Source organism: Scophthalmus maximus, chromosome 11, assembly GCF_022379125.1.
Source record: "Scophthalmus maximus strain ysfricsl-2021 chromosome 11, ASM2237912v1, whole genome shotgun sequence".
Taxonomy (NCBI): domain Eukaryota; kingdom Metazoa; phylum Chordata; class Actinopteri; order Pleuronectiformes; family Scophthalmidae; genus Scophthalmus; species Scophthalmus maximus.
This window is the reverse complement of record NC_061525.1, coordinates 960,892-982,074: the sequence shown is the minus strand read 5'-3', so window position 1 is coordinate 982,074 and position 21,183 is coordinate 960,892. Positions and strand designations below refer to the sequence as shown.

The following is a 21,183-nucleotide window of genomic DNA, read 5'->3' as shown; positions in this document are numbered from 1 at the left end:
TAGAATACCACACTCACATGACATAATAATAATAATAATAAATTTCATTTATTGAGCACTTTTCATTGCTAAAAGCAGGTCAAAGTACAGTGTGTGGTGTCACTGCAGTTCAGCCAATCAGAAAAGGCTACATACAGACGTTTGTATCTCTGTATAATTCCTGGAGTTATAGTATGAATAGTTGAAAGAAGAGCTCCAAATAAAAATGTTGTGAATATTCGGACGTTCTCTATCGGAGACGGATGTCAGTGACTTTGGGAGAATCTTATCTGATTTGCTTTCCTGACATCGTTTCACACTATTATTCTGAGAGTTATGTAAATGAAGCAAATTTGTAATCTCAAAAAGTTATTATAATGCTTTTCATTATATGTAAGATAAACTTAATTTTTTTCTTTCCCCTTCAAGACTGTACCCTTTTCCCATTAATTAATTTTAATAGGCTTAAACTGATTTTACACGTGCTACATTTTTTCTTTAAAAAAACCCATCTGAATATATACATTGACAGTGTGTCAGTCTGCCCTGAAATGTAAATGAATCATCTACATTTAAATATGTGTCTGTGATCTTGTATCATAAGATGCTTCTTGGTGCATTTTGAGTTGTTGCATAAAATGCCACCTATTGTAGGCTGCACTAGCAGTCTGAGACATGGTGGGACACATGATGACAAATGTTGGTCTGACTTTAAATATGATGTCAGCTGGCCAGGGGACTGAGGTCTGTGGACTGAGGTCTTCTCTCATAATGTGTTTCACTCAGCACACAGCCTCTCTCCAGCAGAGAGTAAATGTTTAACCCAAATGTCTGTAGAGAAAGGAGTCACCTTCTCACCTCCTGACAATCTCTTGTGTGTGTGTGTGTGTGTGTGTATGTGTGTGTGTGCGTGTGCGTGTGTGTGTGTGTGTGTGTGTGTGTGCGTGTGTGTGCTGTGAACCTTGTCCATCCAGCGTCTCAGTCTTAACAGGAAGAACAGACTCAGGACTCCATGAGCTCATCCACAGGTAGGAGCGTCCAGTTCCTGCTTCACAAACACGTCTTTCCAATGATTTGACTATTCAAAGTTAAACTCCCATGCTGCTCAGTGTTGACAGAAGTCACCTGTGGAGAATTCTTCTTGACTGGGGCGGTTAGTCACAGTTGTCTTTGTGCTGTGCTTGAAGGTAAAGACTGTTGTATTGTTGTATTGTATACAGATACCAATTTACATGATAGATTTGGGTTTAAAAAACACTTGTTTTCCTTGTGGTTAAGCAAAGTTCTTGTGTGGAAATGTCCTGTTCTTAGCGCGATGGCAGAGCTCTGTCCTCTCACACAGACCAAACAGCCTTGAGCTTCATTATCTCTTTATTCACTTTCTTCCATTGCTGAGTTTGAAGATTCTTCCAGGATCTGGAAGCCCATTGCCTCCATGTAATTCAAGAATAAAGGAACAAGGGAAGGCTGAGGTGCAAAGGTTAGCGCAGCTAAGTTTGAAACCTGAACCATCTTGGTGAAGGCCACTGCTTGGACTCTGTTTTGAAAATGGTCTGTATGGACTGCACTTTTCTAGTTTTATCAACCACTCAGAGCGCTTTACAGCACATTTTTCATTCAGCCATTCACACACAGTTTTAATGATTTTCTATATATAGCGCTTTCACCACATTGTTCATTCTCTGCCAGCACAGCCGTCAGGGGCAATTTAGTGTTAAGTGTCAGGGAAACTTCGACACACAAACTAGAGTAACTGGGGATTAAGCCATCGCATCGAACCCCTGGTTAGTGGACGTCCCACTGTAACTCCTGAGTCACAGGCGCCCATGGACAGTGTCTTGGTTTCTTCTTAGCCTGGCTCTACAAGAGAAGGTGATTGGTTCCCATGAATGCAGTCATTTACCCTGACATGAATCACTTACTGGGGCTGCCAGTGGTGTACATATACGCAGGGTCTAACTTAAATGTTTTGGTGGTGTTCTACATGTTCGCTGGCTGTCCCCTGTTTACAAGTATTGTGATATATCTTGAGCTATGAGCTATATAGTTCCATTGTTATCTAAAAACATCAGTGACCCACACTGTTGCTCCTGGTGACATATTCCTTTACCACACACTGTAGATTATTTTGACTTTGACTACAGCACCAAATCGTAATATTGAAATAACTACCAACCTTACATGTAGTGGGTAACCCACTTTACCCTTTGAGCTATAGTTGCCACAAATGTGGGATAATTTGCTGCTGAAAATAGTCCCCAACACATGCACCAGCAGCTGTTCAATACTTTTAATTAAAAAATACAATTATGTTGTTGTTGTTATTAGTGATGATATTAATATTAATATTAATAATAACAATAATAATGACGGGTTTGGGTCCTGCAGCTCTGGGGTCAGAGATACACTAGGAGAGATAGAAAACACAAACAGGGTTAGTGACATGTACTGTAAACATATCGGCGGATAGGGGGGTAGTATAACAGTTGCTTTAATTTCTACCAGTCTGATACTTATAATTAGTGAAAACTGACACTTATAAATACAATGATGTTATTAATAATAATAATAATAATAATTATTATTATTATTATTATGGGTTTGTTGAGACAGCAAATCTAACAGCTAACAGGAATAAACCTATTTATCAATGGATTAAACTGGCAGTGTATTGCTGCCACTGCAGAAAAATAAAAACGGATCAGTATCACGTTCAAACGTAAAAAAAAATTGATTGTTAGGACAAGATGTTTTTCACGTTGTTACATGAAACGTTAGTGTTATAACGTTTACACGTATTATTAAACATCATGTTTGAAACTGAGTGAGGACTGAATGTTTACACTGCTGTAAAGTTGGAAAGATATTCACAGCTTCTGACTTTCCAGATCATTTTCTAACAGACTAAATGTTGTTATCGCTCAGAGTAAGATACACAGTGAGCTACAGCATATTTTCATCCAATGATCTGAATTCCGGGCCACAGGAATAACAAGCTTCTCTATGAGCAGCACCACTTCCCGGCAGTCAGCCTTTCTTTCGTAACTACAGTGTGCTTTGTGCAGAGGGAACTCAAAGAGGTAACGACATGCGTTACAGTATAATATAAAAAAAAATGATCCTCCCATCATGGGCCCCTGTAAGCCTCTTGGCCCTGGTTGCACCGTCGATACTTACACCATTGGCAAGGAACGTCGTCGAAAAGACATATTGCCAAAAAATTGAATAGGTTCACCACTGTAATGTTACCAAAATCACCTCACACATAAGCGGTCTTCTCTTGGTCATGTTAACAATAAGTTTTCACACTTTATGTTCTAGCTGTGGTGTAATTTTCGTCTATCCTCCATGAGAAACTCTTAATATGAGTCTTCTCAGACACCAAACAAGGCCATCCTATCTATGGCCATCCAAAACAATCTTAGAGCAGCTGAAGTCTCTCCCTCGAGGTGTCATAGTCGCGGGGAGATGACGACATTACTCAAAGCTAAATACACTACAGAGACTGGGGATAGGCAGACTATCTTGGGACGGCAAACACTGTGAACCTGTTGATCTGTGTAGCGAATTGGAAGTCTCCTCAATATTGAGCTCTTAATAATGAATATGTTTGCTGAAGACATCCAGGGTTTTCGTCTTCCTGAATCAGCATCCACTCCATCAATTATTCCATTTCACTAACAATCCATTTTCACGTTATAAATGAAAATATCTTGTTATAACAATACATGTGTGTTACGCTTATAACGTGATACTGATCCATTTTTCTTTTTCTGCAGCAATACGCTTCCGTAGATTAATAGAATCTTGTTTTTTTTATTTAGTCTATTTATTTTGCTGTAAAATGAGCCGCTGCAGGAAGGTACGAGTATCTCACTGTGTCACTCTGGTTCCTACAGGCTCCCAGGATGCCATGGCATTTCCACGGTGAGTTCAGCTTTATTCATCCTGTCTTACCACTAATAGCCCCTAATAAACACAATCTACTGCTTTTTAAAGGATCATAGCTGTATTGTCGACCATTCGTTATCAATTCGAAGAACGAGTTTATTGAATTTCTTTTAAACAATATCACTTTGATAACAAAATACTATATACATAATTGTTCTTTGTCTAATCTCCCACATTGTGTCCTGCACATAGACTGTATATAAATATGGACCTAGTCCCCGGGTCCGGAAAATGAAGCCAGAATTCTCTTGAATCACCAGAAGAGGGTGACTCCACTGGTTGCAAAAATGATTCTACTTTTTATTCTACGTTTATTTATAACGTCAGTAAACATTTTCCTGAGGAGTTTGTGGATCAATCACGAGTTTCAAGTCTTGTTCATTACAACATGCTTTTCATTTCATAAATGATGGTCTCATTTAGAGTATAATAGACGATAAAGCAAGGGCATTGGGGTTTGTGGTTGACAGCTGGTCCTTCCAATTGGTGCATGGCTGCAAGTGGAGGTGGCCATGCAGTCAGACCCACCTCCAATTCTACGTCTGGTTTCAAGAAAGTCAACATGGTGTTGGTCAAAAGGTGAAACTCGAGGCTTCAAAATGACAGTTCACAAACCCACTGGTGCCGCACTGAAAAATGACTTTTCGCTACTTAACAAAAAAGTAATGGAATTTGTGTGTAAATATAATTTACTCTGGCTCTATGTCTCATCTCCTTATTTGCATTTAGTTATTATTTTAATGCTTCAGCTTGTCCTTATTATATGTTCCTTCTAATCTTATGATTTTATTTCAACATTTAATTATGTTTGTTTGGTTTTTACTAGATAGTTAAATAATCCCTCTGTACAACTGATAACATCCTTTCTTAGGATGTGTGTTTGGTTTTGGACAGGAAACCTTACTTGAACTGCAGCACTGAGTTTGTCACTGTACTTATCACCCATGTGTTACAATGAAGTTGGTTTAAAAAAAGTCTAACATAAGTGCATTCCACGTTCATTCTGAATTTATTCTCCACCAAAGACAGTGTGTTGTGTTCACATGCAGTGATTACATGACTTTAATAACAGGTAGCAGATAAGTCCTCAGATATTCAGGACTTATCTGTGATTATAACCTTTGATACTTTCAGCAGCCTTGACAACCAAGAAAATTTCATTTCTTTTCAAGGAGGTGTTCATCTTTCCAATCAGACCAGCAGACAAGAAAAATTATATCACACAAATCATGCAAAGTTCCAGATCATGTTAAATCACATTGTTTTTTAGTTATAGAGAGACAGTTAGTGGTCTAGATGTTGGATGATAATGAAATCTGGGGGTGCCACACTGTAACCCTAACCCTAATTTCTCATTTCTCCTTACTTCAGTTTTACTTTCAATCCAAAGGAAGGGATTGATAATCCAGCTCTGGTCATAACTGATGATCCTGGTAACATTTAATACTCAAGCCTTTACATGTACAACTTATTGAACCTACACTTAATCTCTTAAAAATCAGTAAACAGTGTCCCTCCCAGTGATGATGATCTGTTCTGTGTGTGCAGAGCCCAGTCAGAGTTTGGTGCCCACACTGTGCCAGCTGAAGCGTCTGGAGGGACAGAGGTTTGGCTTCTACCTGCGGATGGACCAGAGCCGTGGGCGCTTTGAGGTCAGAGATGTGGAGCCGTGGAGTCCTGCAGAGCGCAGCGGTCTCAGAGACGGAGACCGAGTGCTGGAGGTCAACGAGGAATATGTGGGCAACATGGACATGTTCAGGGTCAGTGTCCAAAATTTTGAAGACAATCTGTTGTCTGCAGTGACATAGTGTAAAATATGTCTTGGATCCATTTCGATGATTTGTCACAAGAATGTTTGAATGGACATTACATGACGTGGGGAGAATGTAAATGGTAAATGTATTGTATTTATAGAGCACTTTTCTAACCTTATGGACCACCCAAAGCACTGTATATACATCAATTTACACACACATTCATACTATCACACATCACACATTCATACTCTGCTCACACAACCGTCAGGGGCAATTTAGGATTAAGTGTCTTGCCCAAGGACACTACCTCCCAAGTCGCAGCAACACAAACTGTGTACAAACTGCACACAGAAAGTCCCACGGCCAACCATCAGGTTCAAACTCACACACTTGAAAATCAAAAAAAATAAAAGAAAGACTCAATAAATAAATATGAATAGGAGCAAATGCCATTAAATGCACACACATAATTTAAAGGAATATATGTAGTCACATAATATATGTAATGTCCATAACCTTTGATACTTTCAGCAGCCTTGACAACCAAGAAAAGTCCACTTCTTTTCATTTTTCCAATCATACCAGCAGACAAGAAAAATGATACCACACAAATCATGTAAACTTCCAGATCATGTTAAATCACATTGTTTTTTGATGTCCTATCTTAAAATGATGTGAATAGTTGTACAGTTCACTGAAGCCAATAGTATCAATGGGAGTCACTATGTCACAATATTCATTTATTAATGTATTGTGTCAAAAATGCTGAATACATTATGCCTCACACATATTTCATTCTAACAGGTGAGATGTGAGGATTCAGTGTGAAACCTTGACAGTCTAAATATTTTGATTTGTATCTGCTATTCTCTCACTGTGTGTTCTGACTCAGTTTGTAGTCGTAGCCATGTTCAGGCGCCAATGTAAACAAACTGATATGATGATATAATCTTGTAATATGTGATGATGATATCCAGAACAACTATCACTGAAGACTAAGTAGAAGATGAATAGATTAGGCTGATAATGTTTAATGCAATTAGATCTGATATGATGTAAATATACAGATTGTTGGAAACTACTGTGCTGCAGCTTTTCGTCTCCTTCTCATGCTGCAGCCTCCCGCTCTGTCCAGAAAAGGAAACACGGTCAGGTTGAGCAAGTGTGTTAGCAAATGTGAGAGTTCAAACAGCATACTGCGAGAAAAAGAGAAACATTGAGAGCACAGAGCTTGGTGACAGAGGTCACAGAAGTGAAACTGAATGATGGATGATATAAAACATGCAGATCACAGCAGAACAGAATATATTTTTTTCCTCAAATGAAATTCTTAAATAGAATATTGTCTCCACAAAATGCCTCATCACAGAGTCTTTTGTTATTCAGACCTCCACAGCTCTAAGTGTTCAACACTGCACATTACTGATGTAATATCATTTTATTATGTGTGGGTTTTTCATTACATTTCACACTATATATTCATTTCATTTTTGCGATGTAACCCACTAAGCTATACCATCTGCACTTTGCTTCACTTTACTGGAGGTCAAAAGGTCAATGTACTTTGTTTGTGCGTTTTTATTATTTACTTCTACTCACAAGTTTGCCTATAGTTTAATTCCATGTTCAGAATTGGCTCATCTAAAGGTTTTACCCGAAGCTTAACCCAATGAAAGAAAAATCTTGATGTTGTCATTATGGATGGACCTGATATGAAAGGAACGATGTCTGGTGATGAAAGAGCGTCTATTCACTGAAACATTTGTGTTTCTCTGTTTACCTGCCAGGTGGTGAGGAAAATCCAGTCGTGTAGCTTACACCTGTTTCTCCTGGTGTTGAGGAGAACAGAGTACGAACAGGTATGTATGAGGATGAACATGACATTACAGTCACTACCGTCACTACCTTCCATCCCCCATGGTGAGGGCAACAGGCTGCTTTCACTGCAGACATGAGGTCCCCTCACATCCACATTAATTAAGTCAGCACGCACATTTAAAGGGCTGATTGTGTATTGTATCAGTCTACTACAGCCATCAATAAGGTTATTACATTAACAACAGCAAAAGTGAGAGCATCACTCTTGTATCAGGCTCTTAGCTCAACTGTGAATGATGGGTACCTCACTGAACTGCTCTGGCTCTCAAGCATGTTTGACCACACTACCTTGGATAATGACCATCAATATCAACATTCATCCATCACTGACTCAGCGGAGTTGATCGAATTATTTTTTCATCCGGCCCCTGTTAACCTAAATACATGACGTCTGTGGACATTCTCATTCATCCAGATCATAGTTATTCAGAAGGTTGTTGAATCAGGAGCAACATGACTTGGTTGTAGATTCTTGAAGACGTTTTACCTTCAAACAAGAGGGTTTTTCAGTTCTAACTAAGTTAGTAAATCCAGGTATTTAACCTCTGTGGAATGTGGGCAGTGCTCATTGGTGCTCCAGACTGTTTCGATGACAGACGTTCAAACTGTTGTAGAATTGGTTGTTAGAGTTGTTGGAGTCACCTGTGTCCACACCGTTGTTTTTGGGGGTCACGTGAAGCTAAGTTTGAAAGGTTGTTGAACCCGATATATGCAGTCTAATGCAGCAAGTTAACAAACAGCAAACCAAAAGGACCCTTCTTCTCCTTTTTCTATGGACTTGGTAATGTTACTGAGCATAGCATAACATTGCTCAACACAACTAATCATAGAATCCACAATTTAATTCTTTCTTGGGCCATCCTCCATTACAAAATAAAAGAATAAAAGAAGTGGATAAAATAGGAAGTGCATGACGTGTAGACATGATGAATAAATATTTGAAGTACTATAAATAAATATAAAAAGACAAAGAAAAGCGCTGTTAAAATATTCCAAGCAATAAAGAATTGGAACAGCAGAAAACGGTATCCTTTGTTTATATATGCATCACATTAGATGTAGATTTTATTTATATTGCGCCAAATCACAACATACATTGTGTCAAGGAACTTGACATAGTGACGTCAATATTACAATAATACAGGGAAAACCCAACAAATCCCACAATGAGTAACACTTGGCAGCTGTGGATGAGAAAAAACTCCCTTTTTAACAGGAAGAAATCTCTGGCAGAACCGGACTCAGTTGTGGGCGAAACATCTGTCTCGACCGATTGGGATGAGGACAAAAAAATTGGGAGAGAGGAGAGGTGGGCAGAAAGAGGGTGAAAGGAGAGACAGTAGGAGAGAAGAGAGAGAGAGGACAGTTGTACAACCGGCGCTTTTATCTCTGCCAGACTGATACTTATAATTATTGAAATAATTCTGACACTTATAAATGCAATTATGTTATTAATAATAACAGTAATAGTAATAATAATGATGGTTTTGGATCCTGCAACTCTGGAGTAAGAGATACAATAGGAGAGAGAGAAAACAGAGTTAGTGATATGTAATGTACATACATCGGGGCAGAGAGAGAGAGCGAGAGAGAGAGAGAAATATGCTCATGATATAAGTCCCCCCAGCAGTCGCCTATAGTAGCCTGGCGTAGTCAGACTAATCTACTACTAGCTACTAGTCTGGGACCGTTAGGTTTATTTTCGATTTCCAAGAGGCGTTATCAACCGACGCGAAAATGTCAACAGACTAGAGCAGAGAGGAGATGTCTGTGATGATGAATCCACAATGTCTGTGAACGTGTGTTCCCATTTTTGTGGGAGAAATTTGAAAGATATTGTGTACTTTTAGTCAAATGCTCATTCATTAGCAGCAGCCTTGGTTGTTTACAAAAGTCGCTTCAGTCTCCATCGTGGTATAAACCCTGGCCATTATCAGATAATCGGTTGTGATTGGACCAGAAAGTTTTCTGCTGGAGGGAAATCACTTCCCAATGGAGGAGATCCATAACAAAGAAATGGTTTAGTAAACACCTGAGCAGCTCTAACTATAATCTTTATCAAAGAGGAAGATTTGAAGTCTATCTTTAAATGTAGAGAGGGTGTCTGCCTCCTGGTTCCAGAGGAGAGGAGCCTGGTCGCTGAAGGCTCTGCCTCCCATTCTACTTTTAAAGACTCTGGGAACCACAAGGAGTCCTGGAACTAGAGCAAAGTGAGTATGAATATATATATGAATATGGATATGAAACTATGAGCTCTGTAAGATATGATGGGGCCTAATTATTGAGGGATTTGTAGGTGAGGAGCAGGATTTTTAATTCTATTCTGAATTTTACAGGAAGCCAATGCAGAGATGCTAACACTGGAGAAATATGTTCTCTTTTTTTAGTTCCTGTCAGAGCTTTTGTTGCAGCATTTTGGATTAACTGGAGGCTTTTCACAGCTGGGGGCATCCTAGCAGTAATGAATTACAGTAGTCCAATCTAGAAGTAACAAATGCATGGACTAGTTTTTCAGCATCCTTTTGAGATAGGGTGTTTCTAATGTTCTTGATATTGCGCAGGTGAGGGAGGCTGTCCTAGAGACTTGTTTTATGTGTGAGTCAAAGGACATGTCCTGGTCAAAGGTAACTCCAAGGTTCCTCACAGTAGAGCTGGAGGCCAAGGTTATACCATCCAAAGTAACTATATGATCAGATAATGTTTCTCTGAGGTGTTTAAGGACGAGTAAAATGACCTCATTTTTTTCTGAATTTAGAGTCTTCCAGGCCTTTATTTCTTTAAGACAGTCCTGAAGTTTGTCTACCTGATTAGTTTCATCTGGCTTTATAGATAAATACAGCTGGGTATCATCAGCGTAGCAAGGAAATTGATGTGGTGTTTTCTAATAATATTGCTTAAAGGAAGCATATACTGTATAAAGTGAAAAGTATCGGTTCCAGCACAGAACCTTGTGGAACTCTCTTTTGTATGAATCTGTAATCTATCAGATTAGTAGGATTTAATCCATTCTAGTGCTCTTCCTTTAATCCCAATGTGTTGTAGTCTCTGTAACAGAATTTTGTGATCGATGGTATCAAATGCAGCACTAAGATCTAATAGTACGAGAATAGAAACATGTCCACTGTCTGAGGCCATGAGAAGGCCGTTGGTAACCTTCTGCAGTGCTGTGTCTGTGCTATGATGTTTTCAAAACCCTGACTGAAAGTCTTCAAGCAAACTCTTCCTGTGTAAATAGTCACATAATTGATTAGCAGCAGTTTTTCAAGGATTTTAGAGATAAAGGGGAGGTTTGATATGGGTCTATAGTTAGTGTTGTATACTAAGTAGCGATGATGTGAAGATGTATTGAAGAGAAGTCCGCCGACACCGTCTTGTATATAAAGGTTTATTACAAGAAGACCAGCATCAATTCAAGCACTAGAGAGCTTGGAGAGCATCCAGCCAAAGGAAAACTCTGTTCATACTGCGTAAAACGTAGATTTATATAGGACCATTGTGTACTTCAGAAGGAACCTCTGGTTTCACATTTGTTTATACAATGCAAGAAGTAGACCAAATAGGGCTTGCAAGGAAAGCTCAGGGGGTCGTCAGGAGGCCCCTAACATAACATTACAGAGCAAGAAACACGTGGACCACACGTGCTACTCACATTACATATATGACAAAAAGACACTACATTAGCTAAGATATCTGGATCTAGAGTCGTTTTTTTGAGCAGAGGTTTAACTACTGCCATCTTAAAGGCCTTTGGTACGTAGCCTGTTAATAGAGATTAATTTATCTGATCTAATATGGAACTATTGATTAAAGGTAATACATCCTTAAATAGCCTTGATGGAAAAGGGTCTAAAAGACAGGTTGATGGTTTGGAGTGACCAGTGAAGTCAGGTCAGCCAGATCTATAGGGGAGAAGCATTCTAAATATAAATTAGGCGATACTGTTGGTTCAGAGGCTACTGTACTGGACAGTGTGTCTGTGTTATTAGTGGGAAGAAGCTGATCATTTTTTTCTCTGATGGTAATAATCATATTAGTAAAGGAACTCATGAAATCATTGCTACATAGAGTTGCAGGAATAGACTGTTCAGTAGAGCTTTTACTTTCTGTCAGCCTGGCTACAGTGCTGAAGAGGAACCTGGGGTTGTTTTTATTTTCCTCTATTAGTGAAGAACAATATTTGGTTCTGGCATTTTGGAGGGCTTTCTTATATGTAATTAAACTATTTTTCAAGTCGAGGTGAGAATCATCTAGATTGGAACGCCACTTCCTTTCTAACCTACGTGACGTCTGTTTTAAAACACTAGTCGATGCATTAAACCATGGAGCTATCCTCCTCTGTTTGACTGTCTGCTTTTTCAGAGGGGTGACAGTATCGAGTGTGGTACGCAGTGAGGCTGCTGCACTATCAACAACATCATCAATTGGTGTGGGAGTAAAGTTTTGATAAATATCCTGCACTGTATCGACACATGGCAGTGGAGTAAATAACGATGGAACTTTTTCCTTGAATTTACTTACAGAGTTTTCTGATAGACACCTGCTGTAATAGAACTTTTCTCCAAATTCAGTAAAGTTAATAAACGAGAATTCAAATGTAACTAAGTAGTGTTCTGAGGAAATACTAGTACATTTTCAATTTCTATGCCATATGTCAGAACGAGGTCGAGGGTGAATTTAAAACAGTGAGTGGGTTTGTTTACATGTTAAGTAAAACCAATTGAGTCTATGAGCGAATTAAAGGCAAAACTAAGACTGTCGTTGGCAACATCAACATGAATGTTGAAATCACCCACTATAATGGCTTCTGGATCCTGTGTTTAAATGTGCACCACGTTAGATGTTCTCTGAACCACCACCAACACCAGCAATATAGTTTTTTCAAAAACCTGTATACATTTACATTTGTTAGATTAGATATTGTTGCTTTCAACTTGTTACCTTTTCAATAAATGCTTCTAAATGTACAGTGTGGTCTATTCAAACAATAGTGATTTGGTGTATGCACACATTTAATGTGGAGTGTGCTGAATAGCTCTTCCTTTGTAGAGGTCGTGGTAGTTCTACATAATTACAAAATTGTCAGACTGAGATGCTGACTGGCACCCTGGCTCAACAAGCATTGACTGCTATACAGTATAGTTACACTGACATAGAGCACAAGAAAAATAAACAATTTTTATAAAATTACATTTTGTTCAGTAGGCTACACTTGTTATGCTAAGTGTATATGGCTAACTGTGGCTATAACTGTCCTCAGTAGCTTAGCTACCAGAAGTTTAGGGTTGTACACTTGAATAATGCATGTTATTGTTACTGTATGATGCTGCTACTCAGTCTTCCTGATATGTGTCTCTTCTCCAGGCAGTGTCTATGGATGTGGACCTGAAGAAGCTGGCCAAGGTCTCCAAAGGAGGCCATTGGTCCAGACCCAGACTGTGTCACATCAGCAGACACCCTGTGTGTGGCCTGGGGATGACCATCATCTCAGTGGAGGGTACAGACACACTGAAGTAACTTTTTGATGCAGTGTTAACTACTCATTTACACCTTATACGGGGCCTGAGTTATTTCACAAGAAAGAAAACCAGTTGTGACGATAGTAGATGTGATTCACCTATGTCCATGTCTCTGCTCTATAGAAACACTTAGCAAAATCTGAGCCAGAAGATGTAATTCCTCACTCTGTACTCTTTTGCTATTTTCTTTTCAAACAACAGTCTGCCCAATATGCAGCTGTAGGTCAGGTAGCCTGTTTTTGATCTCTGTATCAAACCTGACAACCTCAGTTTAATGGCACTGTGAAGCATACCACTATTTCTTATTGTCCAAAAAATTGTTCCAGCATGAAACTGTCATTTTTACATCTTTCTTTGCCCACAGATTAAACAAAAGAGGTACTACATGATAATGAGTCCGATTTACAGTTACTGATTTTTTTTTTACTTCAGTTACAGTCAGGCTAGCACTTTCCCCCTGCTTCTACTCTTTATGCTAAGCTAGGTGAATCAGGTCCTGACTCCAGTTTATTACCCAACTAACAGCCCTGAGATTGACACCCATCCTCTTATCTCGCTTTCAGGAAGAAAACAGGAGATGTTCCCAAATGTCAAACTGCTCCTTTAGAACATTGTGTTGTTCAGTAGAATAACTGGATGCATTGTTCCCCACATTACAATGTAGTCTCATCATTGATTCACAGCTAAGAGCCACCTCTGTGTAACCTCTGATTAATCCTGCTACAAAGAACAAGAGTTCAATGCCACCCTCTACTGTTGATGATGATGATGGACATGTCACCAGGTCAGAAAGGCCAGTACATGGTGAGCAGCACAGTGCCTGATGGTCCAGCAGAGAGAGCTGGAGTTTGCACTGGAGACAGACTGATCTGGATCAACGGATTTCTTGTGTCAACGCTCACACACTCAACTTTAAGCAAAACTGTATGAGTCCAGTCTTCACAGTCTCATCTAACCTATCTACTTTGTTAGTCGCCATGTGTGTGACTTCTTCTGTTTGGTTCTAAGGTGAAGAAAAGGGGGGACTCTGTGACGGTGCTGGTCACTGACAGTGAGAGTGAGGCTTGCTATGTCAGGAGGAAGATGCCCATCCTGCCTGTGGTGGCAGAATGCTACTACCTCCCCCACAATGCCAAGACCATGTACTTAGGTAAAGGACACAACGGATATGGCTTCCTGCTTAGACAAGAAAAGCTAGCAGGCAAATATCAGACAGGTGAGACTGATGGACACTGAAGGTGGCATACACAGACACACAGTCACCTGGTAGAGATTATAAAGACTGTTTTTAACAAACTTCAAATCAAATTGATTGTAGTTGTGATTTTCCTGCTTTGGCCAGGGAGCGAAACCACGACGTCGGGTGTGGGAACTGTCGCACTAACCACTAGGCCAAAACCGCAGAGCTGTAGCTCTCATGCATTAGCACGTCTCTTCACTTGGTGATGAGTTATGTTTACAAACTGCACTCGTAGTGTTGTTTTCAATTTACAGAGCCAGGGCTGTGTCGAAAACACAAGTTTTTTTTCGGCACACACAGAACCGACAGTATGGTCACTGTCACTATCGAAGCTTGGCATTTAAGTGAATTTTCATAATTTTCACCTGTTGCTTTTAGAGGCATCATTTTTTTTTTTAAGCATTGGATTACAAGAACTTACAAGAGTTACCTGATGTTTTAGCAACGCTTGCTAGCTACATTAATGTTAACATCTCACAGTCACTGAGAGAAGCTAGTTGTTGTACCAGTGGTATGTGTTGATATAAAAGCCAAGGTGCTACTCGCTGACACACTGTGTGTGTGTGTGTGTGTGTGTGTGTGTGTAGCTAGCAAGCAAGCCAACTATCATGGCAGAAACAAGAAAGTCAGACATCAGGGCATTTTTTATGCACCCCTAACGCGAAGTAAGAACCCTATAGCCTATTATCTCAAAGAATCAAAGATAATAAAAAATGTCGTTGGCAGTAAAGACACCCGATTACGCCAATCGGAGGTCACAAAAATGATTTTCAATTCGGTGTGTACTTGCAAAATGTCGGACTGTTGAGTTTTCTCTGGATCCCTGCCTAAATTGAACAGTGATGACATGTATAGCCGCACGTCATCCTTAAACCACTGGTTTTGTCCAGATAACAGTTTGATAAAAACTTGGTCTGATGCGGAGAGACAGCATTCATCCTACTTTGGATGGTGCAGCTCTCCTTTTTAGAAACCTGACTCAGTTACCTAGACAGTTAAAAGAGTGACAGTCCAGAGTTGGGACCAGGAAGCAGAGTTGCAGTCTCACATGCTTCTCTGCACTTCTATTATAGCAGTTGCCCCCACAAAACCCCATAGAAACTTTTTCTACCCCACGACCACTTCAACTATCTAATCCAAAAGTAAATAAAAGAGGTGTAATTCACACAAATCTCATAAAGATCAACACAAAGCCTATAAATGAACCTAAGAATACAACAATAAAATGTGGATTATTTAATATTAGGTCACTCCCATCTAAATCTTTGTTAGTGAATGATCTGATAACTGATCACCACATTGATTTATTATGTATGACTGAAACCTGGCTACAGCCAGAAGAATATGTTAGTTTAAATGAATCAACACCTCCCTCTTATAATAATACTCATATTCCTCGGACCACAGGCCGAGGAGGAGGAGTAACAGCAATCTACAAATCAGACATATTGCTCAACCCTCGACCTAAACATAGTTTTAACTTATTTGAAAGCCTAACTCTTAGCCTCTTTCACCCAAGCTGGAAATGCCAAAAAACAGTTATTCTAGTCGTTGTATATCGACCACCAGGCCCTTACTCTGATTTTTTATCAGAATCCTCAGACTTTTTATCTGAGTTAGTGCGTTGCACAGATAAAGTCATTATAGTTGGTGATTTCAATATTCATGTGGACGTTGCCAACAACAGTCTTGGTGTCTAAACCTGCTTTGCAGTTCATGTGCTGAGGGAGGTGGATGTGGGAAGTCCAGCTGAGGTGGCAGGGATGGAGGATGGAGACCTGCTGCTAGCTGTCAATGGGGAACCTGTTGAGTCTATGGATCATGAGGACATCGTCCAAAAGATTAGACAGAGTGGTGATGAAGTAATCCTCACCTCTATATCCATACCAGGAAGAGACTTTTACAGAGAGGTAAGTATATAGGGACTCGGCATTACAAAGTGTTTCAGGGCTCATCTTTGACTGCTTTCTTCTGATCTCCTGCAGTTAAGCATTTCTCCACTGCTGTTCCATGAACATGGACATCTGACATGTCCCACAGTGTTTGCTCAGGCCAGAGAGGAGAGAGGCTCAGCTTTTCACTCAGACTGTGTGCCGGATTACTCAGGACCTTTAACCAGTCAGGTATGTTCCTACTGTTAATAACAACCTCATTACATACATACTCATGTATAACCAGGTTCATATAACTGATTTGTGACTAAAACTCAGCTGATACTTCTTCCAAGGCAATAGCACCATGTAAAATTATCGACTGGAGGTCGCCATTTCGCTTTTCTAGATGAGGTTTGTACAAAATCCTCCACTGTGGGCAAAGTCCATTTTATCCAAATCTCTGTGACAACACAGTAGAGGGTCTGTTGCTCAGTCCGGACCTGTGGATGCTCTTCACACAGTTAAAGTAGAGTGCCTTTTTGTCATCTCTGTGGAGAGTCAGTTTTCTATTCATTTGTAGTTTTCAGAAAGGGGCCGGTCAGTTCTCCCAGGTCTGGGCTCAGGAATATCTGTGGGAAAGGGTCTGTAGGATCGGGTTCAGTTTTTTCCTGGGGGTTCAGTTTTTTCCGTCAGGCCGGGTGTTGTGATGCTGCTGACATCCAGTCTGGCTCCATGGATCAGTGGTTCAACAACCATTGCAGAGAGTCAGCTTCTGGAAACCTTTTATGATTTTTAAGCCCATGATTTAAAAACACCTTGATAAAACGGAGGTAACCCTGTTGGGTTTAGAAATTCAGAACAGTTAAAAACAGCGAATTATCCAACATCAGGTTATTGCCATGCCTAAGGATGCAACTGGCCACATCTCTCCACACCAGGTCTGCCTAACCTGTCAGATACTTCTGTAAGAATAGAAGCCTAAAGGTGGCAGACCGGCAGGCCAGGTGTACGAGGCCCTTTCCTCCCTCCTTTTTGGCTTAAGACAGCACCCCTTGTGGCACCCAGTGTAGAACATCTCCCAAAAAATCAACTCTTTGCATCCCAGCTAGTAAGCCTGGGGGGGGGGTCTACACAGGTTAAGCGGTGCCACAACTGGGATGCTATTTAAAACCAACACTCTACCTGTTAATGACATTTGAGGGAGCAATTTGCAAATTTTTGCAACTTTAGTTTCCCAGTTTTCTGAGCTATTTTCTCCTTTCCTAAAAACACTACCAAGTACCTATTGCCGTCTTTTTTCAAGGCTATCTTTTTTTGGAAGACTGGGAGACCGCCATGCCATTCACTGATAGCGAGGGCTTCACTTTTGTTCCAGTTCAACCTTGCTGCTGATTCTATTTTAAAATCAATTACAATACGCCATGGAACAAATAATTTCAATCCAACCGATCAGTCATTTCATCCAATGCTTTGGTGACTCCAGTCTCCCCCCGTGCATGACCGTGTCTATGACTGTGCCATAGACATATAACAACTTAAAAAATCTCTTAAGATGTGTTCAATGCACTGCTCCTCACTTTGAACATGCACTCACGTACACATCCGTGCAGACTGAGGGAGAGGCGGCGAGCCTTGCTGTGTTCTCATTAGCGTTAGTGGCCGTTCACAACATTATGTTTGGCTGTTTGCGGTGTTGCTGGTTCACTTTTCTTTTTTGACTGCAAAAAGTGACCTGCAGTCATTAAACCGTGGTGACATCACAGTTTGTTGCAGAACTCTGAACACACCGTTGTTGAATTGACAATGTATCTTATGTTGACAAGTCCCAGCTCCAAATCGGTGATCAGCTGTTTAATCAAATGTATCAATACTGAACAATACGTGTGTCCAAATTTAACACAGCACTTTCTTGAGCCCTAAACAACACAAGAGTCTGAATGAGTCCAGCCCCACGGCTCTACTCTGCAGCTCTCTACTCTTTTCTTGAGTTAGTTCGAGGCACACATGTTAACACTTCCTGCAGAAATAGTGACCAGCAGCAACACAGCGTCTGCTGTGTCTAAGACTGTAGAAATACGATGAAGAACCACGTCACAGGACAGATTAAATGCATTAACAATGCTGTTGATTGAAAAGCGACTGACACATGACATTCCTGATTTCAATAAAGCTGTGATCCAAACATTTGCGCATCTGAAAGATCAAGTTGCCAAGTTCCAGGTGAGGTGACAGGGTGAGACTCTGACATGACAGACAGTAGTGCCTATTGTATTTACTTCTGTATATGCTCATGCACTTGATATGTTTCAGCGTCCCAAAACATATTATTCATTTTATTTTCTGTGTTGTCCAATTCAATTCCAAAACGTAACTGTCTATCACATAGTGATAGAAAATTCACTGACTGCCGTGTTTATAGTGGGTGATTTTTTTGTCATGCACACTGGATATAATCTTTTATCTTAACATTGTATTGACTACGGCTGCATAATATTTGCTATTGGCTGGTATGATTATGTATTGTCTATTAATAAGTATGTGCAATATACTTATTATTAAAATAACAATATGAAAAGTGGGCGTGGCTAGCGATTGAGTGCCTGGAGCCAGTGTCTGCCCCACTATAATTTATGACCATGGGCTGCTACTGTGTATTCATGTGGGGAAATAGTTCATAAGGAGGAACTATTTATTTGGGGGGATGATTTTTTTTTGGTGGGGAAGAGGAACCTGGGGTTGTTTTTATTTTCCTCTATTATTGAAGAATAATAAGTGGTTATGGCATTTCAAAGGGCATGTCATATTTTTCCACTCTAGGTAAAAATCATCTAGATTAGTGGACGCCACTTCCTTTCTTACCTAAGTGACGTCTGTTGCATGTGTTTGTGCATCAAACAATGGAGCTTTCCTCCTCTGTTTAGCTATCTTCCTTAAGTGTTGAGTGTGGTACTCAATGATGCTGCTGTACTATCAACAAGGTGGTCAATTTGTGTGGAAGTTAAGTATTGATAACATTCCTGCACTGTACTGACACATGACAGTTGAGAAAATAGCAATGGATTTTTTTCCTTGACACCTGGGAAGAGACAAAAGTATGTATGTGTATGTGTATAAGTTGTGTGTAGCACATATGTGGAATAGAAATTGAGAGTATATACACGAGTCAGAACACAATGAATGTAAAAGTAACAACAGATAGAAAGGTCAGTTTACTACTTCTTTTTTGAATCGATGGCATAGGTACAGCATGGCAGATAAGGCATTGCCGTGACATAGACCGCAACAACTGTCATTGGTCGCCTTGGCTCATTAGATGGAGAAACACAGAAAAACTCATCAATCCCCAGCCTCAGTAATTTCAATAGTACATCATCAGTCCTTCGATGTCATCTCTCTTTTCTTTGTTGCAGTAACTTCAGTAAAAGTAACTGTTACTTCAAAACGATCCACTCAGTTTCAGTCACCATTATTTGAAGTATGCACACAGTGGCTTTGAAAACTCCACTGCCAGCAAGCAGTTTTGCACTGTAATTGCAAAGCAACACAGAGACACTAGTGCAAGTGTAAATGCTCATAATGGTGTTTGCAGAAGTATAATCACAAAATGACTGATGGTTTTATGGCTATTGTGACTATTTATTTTGTGTTTTTCAGCCCTCAAGTGATGCTTTCTTGTAAAGGGAACGAACAAAAGGCAAATGACCAAAACCATCACCTGACAGTGGAAGAGCAACTCATTTTACATCAAACTGAGATGAGACACTTGCAGATGAAGTTGTGGTTGGTCACAGATATCACCTTTGTGTTACCTGGCATGTTTAGGCACTTCAATCTGAGGGTGAGATTTTATTTTCTGTCAATTATAATCAAACATTATTTTGTGTGAAAATCCTTGTAACATAGTATATGCTAAAAGCAGTGCAATATATGTGAAATATTTGGCTCCATATTTAACATAATGACACATTGTTTCTAATGGCCTCTGTAATCTGATCAGCTGTAACTTGCACTGTGCCTGGATATATTCATTCATATTCATTTTTAATAGTAAAATTATGATATTTTAGTTATCTGTTGGTGTCTTTTCAATCATTTACTAATGTCAGTGATTACTTGTGTGTGTGTGTGTGTGTATACCGAAACCCAGTATTAAACTGGTCCCGAGGCTAAAATATGAAAGACAGAAAGACCGGGGCTATGAAAGACCATAGTATCAATCAGATCCAATGTAATCGGTGCTGCTAACGGTATTGAAGAAAGGAATTCTTCATCTATGATGAATCTTCGCTATCCCCAATCCTGAGGAGAGATCCGTGTGACTGTCAGTCTGTCCTGTGTTGTGAAGAGGGCGGGGCCAGCTCTCACTGCCGACACACGCAGCACAGACATGATGAAACAGCAACATTCTCTTATTTTATAAGAGTGCGGCCAACGCAGCAAAAGCACAATGTCTCTAAGAAACACAACCTGTGCCGTGACAGGTACGTGGTCGGCAGAGCAAAAGGAGCCCTAATATATATACAGTATATATATATAATATATTAGGTGTGTAATGCTCCACATAATTCACGGTTCGGTTTGATAGGCGTCATGGTTTGGTATGTTTTCGATACATCAGAAAAAAAAATGCCAGAGAAATTTCCATATTTTATTTTATTAAAACTAACATAATGAAGTATGATTTTTTTTTCTCACTTTAAACAATGATGGAGCTATACTTGACCCATCTACGGGGGTGTCTTCTTAGCAGCATCCAAAACAAAAGCAGCTCCTTATAAAAAAAGAATGTGTAGTATTGTAGTAGTTATGAACAAATATAAACCAAGAGTACAAAAGAAACATCTGTTTATAAATGGAACTCACCATGGTTTTTACTCAATTCTTTCAGAAGAAAGAGAAGAGACATGAGAATGTCCACATTTTTTGTAAAGAGCACAGATCTGCTTGATATGACAAAGTCCCCTGCAGTGGAAGGGACAGACGTTCCC

General features: G+C 39.8%; 1 protein-coding gene across 6 annotated transcripts; it reads left to right on the top strand.

The window, feature by feature from the left end:
* Positions 1–916: 916 nt before the first annotated feature.
* LOC118299258 (Na(+)/H(+) exchange regulatory cofactor NHE-RF3) lies at positions 917–20,265 on the top strand. Of its 6 annotated transcripts, none has more exons than XM_035622829.2 (12): positions 957–1,007; positions 1,089–1,166; positions 3,879–3,906; positions 5,302–5,363; positions 5,479–5,690; positions 7,475–7,546; positions 12,927–13,059; positions 13,866–14,005; positions 14,090–14,231; positions 16,035–16,231; positions 16,307–16,444; positions 19,850–20,265. In XM_035622829.2, exons 1-12 carry the CDS (start codon positions 992–994, stop codon positions 19,871–19,873), a joined length of 1,242 nt encoding a protein of 413 aa, XP_035478722.1. In that variant the 5' UTR covers positions 957–991; the 3' UTR covers positions 19,874–20,265. The 6 variants fall into 6 exon arrangements, with proteins under 6 accessions (XP_035478726.1, XP_035478723.1, XP_035478722.1 ...); XM_035622828.2 differs by having other exon boundaries at positions 14,090–14,297; XM_035622831.2 differs by lacking the exon at positions 957–1,007 and adding an exon at positions 1,376–1,459 and having other exon boundaries at positions 1,014–1,166; positions 14,090–14,297.
* The last annotated feature ends 918 nt before the right edge of the window (positions 20,266–21,183 follow it).